The 8,109-nt window shown below is 43.7% G+C and overlaps 1 protein-coding gene across 1 annotated transcript in view; it reads left to right on the top strand.

The window, feature by feature from the left end:
- The window catches only part of HEPHL1 (hephaestin-like 1), a 93,436-nt gene that overhangs the window by 68,122 nt on the left and 17,205 nt on the right, over window positions 1-8,109 (top strand). Inside the window, exons 13-14 of the mRNA XM_010855183.1 lie at window positions 3,893-4,032; window positions 6,556-6,696. Of these exons, the coding sequence (XP_010853485.1) occupies window positions 3,893-4,032; window positions 6,556-6,696 (281 nt within the window). The remainder of the gene's footprint in view (window positions 1-3,892; window positions 4,033-6,555; window positions 6,697-8,109) is intronic.

Here is an 8,109-nt window from a genome sequence, read left to right on the forward strand (position 1 = left end):
GTCCAAATTGAGATGAACCGTAAGTATAAAACATACATTGAATTTCATAGAATCGGTATGAACAAAAACATAAACTATATAACTAACAAATATCTTACAATTATCACATGATGAAATGATAAAATTTTGGTTGTGTTGGGTTAACTGAAATTGTTAAAATTGATTTCGCCTGTTTAAAAAGCAACAGCTCTGTAGATAAAAATGCAGGACAGAGTTGCAGTGACAGGTTGTCCCAGTGGCAGTCTGTGGCACCCCGATAGATCAGAGCCCAGGAGCAAATGCCCTCCTACCCCAGTTACTATGCATCTGCCATCTGACCCGAGGCCATATCTTAGGACATCTCCAGGTTTCAAACCACCCCTCAGTATGGGTTTTCCCTGAAACATTTATTGTCCTGGTCAGCACAGACCCTCTGCCTCACCTTGGAACCTGGAAGTGTTTCCCTGTGGATTCCTAAGAACATAGTGGGGAGAACTCAGGATCCCAGAAAGGCAACAAATGGGGCTGTCAGCACAATGCCAGCATCTATGCAGTGGGAGGGAATTTGAAAACAAAGAGTAGGTTGCTACAGAGAATTCCCTCATAGCTCATCTGGTAAATAATCTGCCTGCAATGCAAGAGACCCCAGTTTGATCTCTGGGTGGGGAAGATCCCCTGGGGAAGGGAAAGGCTACCCACTCCAGTATTCTGGCCTGGAGAATTCCATGGACTGTATAGTCCATGGGGCCGCAAAGAGTTGGACGTGACTGAGCGACTTTCACTTCACTTCCTAGCACTCTTGAACTTGTGGACTGATGCACATGTAATTTAACTAACCTGGAATTTGAGGTAAGACTCAGCATCTATTGAGCACCACCTCTCATAAGCCAGGCCTTTTGCTGAGCATTTCCCACTCCATCAGCTCTGGCCCAGCACTGTTACATGACCTCTCAGTGAGATGACGATAGAGTAAGTGCTTAGGTGGTTCTTAACAGGTGTCTGACGCTGACATAGCTTTATATGTCCCAACTCCTATGATCCTCACATCACTCCTGAGAGTTGGGTGAATTATTATCACCTCATTTTGCAGAGAAGGGAAGCTAGAAAACAGCACAGGTAGCTCAAGAGTCTGGGCTTGTCACCACCACACATGCTTCTAGGAGTCCTGGAAAATAAAAGTAGAAGAAAATTTTCTTCCTTGGAAAGCACACAGTGCAGGGTAGAAGGTATATACATGCATTTGTAAAATACCTACTGTGTGCTCGGGACTGTGCAAAGTGCTGAGAAGGGCACACAAGGTCCTTTCCACACAGATTTCATGTTCCGGTGGGGGGAAGACATTAGAGCAAACACGCTGAGTCATACAGGCACTGTGGGAGAGGGAGAGGGTGGGTGGTCAGGGAAGGCTTCTGGGAGGAGGTGGTCTTTGAAGGGAGGGCCTGTTGAAGAGGTGAACAGCACAGGAAGGCAGCATGGGAAAGCCCTGCTGGTGTGGAGGGCCTGCAGGGTTCACGAGAGGGAGTGTGTAGAACTGCGTGAGCACAGAGCGTTTGGGTGGTGGTGATGGAAACCAGGTTTGGGATCTTGGCAGAGACAAGTGGGGAAGTTTTGTTGTTCAGCCGCTAGGTCATGTCCGATTCATTTCCACCCCATGGACTGCAGCCCTCCAGGCTCCTCTGTCCTCCACTGTCTCCCAAAGTTTGCTCAAATTCTTGTCCATTGAGTCGGTGATGCTACCTAACCATCTCATCCTCTGCCGCCTCCTTCCTCTTTTGCTTTGTCTTTCCCAGCATCAGGGTCTTTTCCAATATGTCGGCTCTTCGCATCAGGGAAAGGGGTATGAAAGTTAAATCAAGGAGTCTGCCAGTGGGAAGCCATACAAATCTTTTCGACAAGGACTGACGTATTCAAATGTGTAGTTTAGGATCTCTCTGCCTGTAGTGTAGAGAGGAGAGGGAAGGGAGGAGAATCGGGAGCAGAGAACATGGTTAGGAACAGTTTCAGTTAATATGGGTGAGTCAACAGATGAAGTCGGTGACTTAGGTTATAGTGTGGGGAGTTTGACCATGGGAAATGGAAGGATGTGAGACACAATATATTTTGGAGATGAAGTTGATAGATTTGTTTCTGTCTCTTGTAGTGATCTATGTTGTTACTAGATAAAATATAGAGTTGATCCTCATTATTTGCAGATTTCATATTTGCAAAATTGCCCACTTGCTGAAATTTATCTGTAACCCTCAAATCAATTCTTGTGGTGCTTTCATGGTCACTTGCAGATATGAATAGAACAGTGAAAAATTTGTGTCACCTGATGTTCACATTCCCAGCAGAGGTCAAACCAACAAGGCATCTCTCTGTTTCCTTGTTTTAGCTCTTCCAACTGTCCTTTTAGTCATCTATTTAGTGTCACTTTTTTCTTCTTTGTGCTTTTTGTTGGTGACTTAGCTGTTTAAAATGTCCCTCCCCACCCAGAGTAAGGCTGAAATGCTGTCTAGGATTCCCAAGCACGGAAGGTAGTGCTGTAATATACCTAACAGAGGAAAAACAGGTTTTAGATAAGCTTCATTCAGGCATGAGTCAGTGTATTATCGGTCATGAGTTCAGTGATTATGGATCAGTAATATATATCACATGATATGTCTTTAAACAGAAACACACATCTATCGAATTTATATATTGATCTGTTGATAAATATATTGTAACCAGAGATTCGAAGGAACTTAACCCTGTATTTCCCTTAGGAACAATGGTTCAGTATTTGGAGTGACTCTCCAAATACTGAATAGAGCACACTATTGTGAATAACAAGAATCAACTGTATTTATATTTGTATATAAGTATATGCAGAATATGGGGCTTCCCTGGTGGCCCAATGGTAAAGAATCCGCCTGCAATTCAGGAGCCACAGGAAGCATGGGTTCGATCCCTGGGTTGGAAGATCCCCTGGAGGAGGGCATGGCAACCCACTCCAGTGTTCTTGCCTGGAGAATCCCATGGACAGAGGAGCCTGGTGAGTTACAGTCCATAGGGTCAAAAAGAGTCAGACCTAACTGAAGAGACTTTGGATGAAGTCTCATGCATATGCGCAATACACAACCCACAGACTTTCTTGAGATCTTTACAGTGGAAAAACATAGCAGGGTACAGAACAACATATGAAATCTGAAGGAATGCAGGGTGGTGGGGTGTGCGCATGTGCATGGATGAACATTTGCGTGAGGCTGGTTGGTCCCAGGAAGCTAATGTAATCTCAAAGTGCCTTTGGGAGTCTCTGACTAAGTCTGGCACTATGCAGCACCCAGCAGGGTTTATTTGTTTTTTTTGTTTTAATTGAGACTAATTGCTTTACAATGTTGTGTTGGTTTCTGCCGCACAACATGAATCAGCTGTAAGTATGCATATATCGCCTCCCTCTCAAGTCTCCCTCACCACTCACCACTCTTTCCTCATCATTGGTCCCTCCAGGCTATCACAGAACATCAAACTGAACCCCCTGTGTTATAGAGCAGCCAGCTGGCTATCTATGCAGCAGCAGCTCTCTATTTGACACATGGTGGTGTGCATGTGTGTCAGTGACACTCTCTCAATTCGTCCTGCCCTCTCCTTCCCCCACTGCATCCACGAGTCTGTTCTCTGTGTCCCAGCAGGGCTCTAGAGCAGTGGTTCCCAAGAGTGGAAGGTAGGCTGATGCTGGACTGCCACATGTAAAGCCCCAGAGATGCTTTCAAATGCAGATTCCTGGCCCCACTTCCATAAAGTCTGATGTAAAGGGCCAGCTCCCCAGGGAGATCCTGATCATAGCCAGGTTTTGGAAGCACTGCTCCAGTGCCCGCACCTCCAAATCATGCAGAAGCACTCAAGGTTTTTCTACCCTCTAACGACTTTAATTCCTGTTGCTTCTGATTTGCAGACACGGAGATATATTCATGAACCACACTGAAAACTGGATCGGCTCTCAGTACAAGAAAGTGGTTTACAGGGAATACACCAATGGAGAATTTGTAGAGATCAAAGCTCGACCGCCACGAGAGGAGCATTTGGCACTCCTGGGTATGGCACAGATCACAGCTGTGCACTGCCAGCACACACACACACACACAGAGACACCCGGTTAGACATCTGCCCAAGAAGGAGTAGAAGCAACAGAGTAGCCTGACTGCATTCATCCAAGGGAGACAGCTTTCTGCTCTCTCATCATCAGGGAGCATGCTGCGTGCTCAGCTCGCACAAACAGTAGCATAAGAAGACCGGCAGATGACACACAAACAGGAATCCCTGTCATCCAGGCAGTCTAACCAGCACCTGCTGCCATGAAGGTCCTTGGCCACCCCTCTGCTGAGCCAGGAAACTTTCATATGAAACACCGATGCCTCAGAACAGCAGGCATAGTGTTCACATAGCTTCTCCAAGGTCATCCATGGCCAGTGCCTTCACAACATACCATGAAAATCATTCTGACAAAAGAGAAACCTTTTACTCAAGAAGCAGTGCTTGGGTGAACAGCATGGATTCAGTTCCGGCGGCCCTGACTTCCTGGCCTTCTCAGAACTGACTCCATCTGTCTGACGCCCTGGGCTGCCCAAGAGATAGGATAAGCTCTTCTTGCTAACCTTCCCTACTTGTCGTCACCTGAGTGTCACCCCATCGTGAAGAAGAGATCTTAAAGCAGAGGGCTAATCTAGATGACTTTTCCGTTTTTAAATGTACAGGGCAACTTATATAAATACTAAGGCTTTAATATGTTTCTTATTATCAAAATAATGCACCACACGATTATTAGATTCATAAATTATTAACTGGCCCATCCATCTTCACCATCTGCTAACATCAGCTCCCAAGCTTGTTTTTCATACCAATGAGTCATCTCCCATGGGAACATTCCTTCTTTTGAGTCTCTAAGTCAGAGAACAGATCTCTGAAGAATGGGTGCTGATTCTGCAGAGGGGGCTGGGCTCAATTTGGTCTGCTCAGGAAAAGGAAAAAGACCAGTGACTACATCAGAGGCAAGCTCTGCACCACGTTAGTCAGGGGAGCAGAAGGCCCATCTGTTCGTTTGCTGCAGATCAGGGAGAGGCCTTAACCCCAGAAACTGCCAAGACCCCAGGATAGCACACTGGTCATCAATGCTTCACCCCTTCTCACCAAAACAGCAAAGCATGTGCAATTTAAGTGGTAATGAAAATATGTTGATTTTATTACATGTATGCACATGGCCCATCTGTAACTCTACCCCAAAACTACTTTTAAAAACATGCCTAAATTTTTCTTTTCTAGCTTTATCATTTAAAAAATACAGTGTGCTTTACAGACACTGTCTGATTCATACTAAATATTTGTTTTAAAGATAATAATAGTCCAACAAATTTAAGATTTATTTAGGCCTTTATCAGTACAGTCCAAGACTGGTTCCAGGAGATTGGTTCCGGGAACTTCACGGGCACCAAAATGCTCAAGTCTCTTGCAGTAAATGGCTTAGTACTGTTGTCCCTCTATGTCTGCATCCATGAATACCGACAGCCAACTGCATTTCTCAGGAAAGCATTAAAACCACGGTTGAACCAGTGAACAGTGGATGTGCGTGGTCAGACTCAACTGTGAGTGTATTTCCCTGTGAACATAGTGTGCAGATACATTCCAAGAACCTCACGGATCAGATCTGAGGTGCTTCCACTGGAAGTTTGTTTCCACCTCTCTCAAGTGATCCCTGTGTGAGTGATGCTCTGTCAGTGTGGCTGAGCAAACTGCATTTGTGCCTTGTTTTGGGGACCAACAGGCACCTGTGCTGGATGAGGGCATCCCACGGCAATGAGGGTAGACCTCTCCAGGGATGTGTGTGCCGATTTCCATTGGCACTCATGCTGGTTGCTTCTAACAGAAATGTGTACACACAACTTTCTGAAGAGTGCACATCTCATGCAGGTATCCAAATACCGAGAAATAGCATTGGATATTTGGACATACATTAGTGAAATCACCATATTGATCATAAATCAATATGTTTATGTTTTAATTTTGTTGTCTTAGAAATTCCTTTTATACTCATTATTTCATTGCATCCTCACTATTATTTTATCTATTTACCAGATAATGAGCAATTTTAAGCTAACCAAAGGTTACACACAGGGGGATTACAATGGAAAGTCACCACGTGTTGTGGATATAGTTTTTCCTGAAGAGTACGTCTTAGCAGTAGTAAAAATTTAAGCATTTATTGAGTACTATGTCTCAATTTACTGAAATTAGCACTTTACATATGTTACTTTATCTAATCCTTACTGTAACCCTTTGAGAAAGGTAAGACCATGTTACAGATGAGGAATTTGACTCAGGTAGGTTACTTGACTTACTCAAAGCCTCTCTAATAAGTAAGAGAAGGAGGCAGAATTTGAAACCTGATTGATCCAAATGCAAAACATGACATGATATTTAATGCTAACCAATGTCACCTGCTAGAGGAAATACACTAATAACAAGGTAACCTTTGTTTATTTTGTCAAATACTACCCACATGTGAATTACACCAATGTTGAAAAGAGCAACGATAATGCACACAGACCTGTGTTTTGCCTTTAGGCCCGATGATTCACGCCGAGGTTGGGGACTCCATCCTGATCATATTTATGAACAAGGCCAGTCGGCCCTACTCCATCTCAGCCCAGGGTGTGGAGGACGTGGATAGTGGGAAGCGGCTCCAAGTGCCTGTCACAAAGCCAGGTAACTTACCCCAGAGGTCTGCTCCATGCTGATGAGTACTCCAGGCTCAACTTCTTTCTTGTCTGATCTCTGACAGGTCTTGGAAAGCTCATTGTAACATTATTACTCCATTACGTTCCATCCATTACCCTGATACGAAATTACTATTCAGCCAATGACTGTTTATGGAGTTTCTAGGGCTCAATTAGAGTCCTTAAAGGGTATTAAGACATAATAACAGCTAGTACATATTGAATGTTAACCTTGTGCCAGCTTTTAAATTTAGAAAAAAATTAAAAAACTTACTTATTCTTATAATAACTCAGGGAGGTAGACACTAACATATTTCATTGAGCCTGATACCACTGATTATAATGGCCATAATTACTTTGTTATTAAAGAAAAAAAAAGTGCTGTCAGGACCTCCCTGGTGGTTGAGTGGTTAAGAATCTGCCTCCCAATGTGGGGGACCCGGTTCAATCCCTGACCACGGAGCTAAGACCCCACGTGTAACTAAGCCTGCAACTGCCCTTGAGCTCTGGAGCCCACACACTGCAAGATCCTGTGTGTTGCAACTAAGACCCAAAGTGGCCAAATAAATAAATATATATTTTAAATGCTGCCAATTAAACTTTAACATGCCACTGATGGAAAGATACATCTTGGCATCAGATATGCTAAATTGTGAAAATGCACATCCTGTTATTGATGAAATCTGGTGGTACGTTCATTTAACAGGTGACTGAGGCAAAGAGGAGTAAAGAGGTCAACCAGGACAGACATTAGTAATGGTGGAGCCTGTTTGACCTCAGGACCTGAGCTCTTAACCATGCATTTCTCTCAAGATGCTTAAAATGAGTTTGGAAGAAAAAAAAAGACAAGATGAATCATTTCAGCAATAATACAGATTATACATGTTGAAATTCTAAGTGGTGAAGATTTTCAAGAATATATCTGAGAAGGTTGATAAAATTTCAGAGAAAGAAAATCCATGAAGACTCATTTAATTAGGAACAGTTAAGAAAAGCTTTATAAAAGAGATAGGACTCTAATCGTTTTTTTAATTGAAGTATATAGTTGATTTACAATGTTGTGCCAAACTCCAAAGTATAACATACTGACTCAGTTATACACATGATATCACTTACATGTGGAATCCAAAATATTGCGCAAGGGAATCTATCTACAAAACAGAAACAGACTCATAGCATAGAGAACAGACTTGTGGTTGCCAAGGCACAGGGCGGGAGAGGGATGGACTGGGAGTCTGGGGTTAGTTCAGTTCAGCTGCTCAGTCATGTCTGACTCTTTTCGACCCCATGAACCATAGCACGCCAGGCTTCCCTGTCCATCACCAATTCCCGGAGTTTACCCAAACTCATGTCCATTGAGTCAGTGATGCCATCTAACCATCTCATCCTCTGTAGTCCCCTT

Source organism: Bison bison, unplaced genomic scaffold (assembly GCF_000754665.1).
Source record: "Bison bison bison isolate TAMUID 2011002044 unplaced genomic scaffold, Bison_UMD1.0 scf7180017864356, whole genome shotgun sequence".
Taxonomy (NCBI): Eukaryota; Metazoa; Chordata; class Mammalia; order Artiodactyla; family Bovidae; genus Bison; species Bison bison.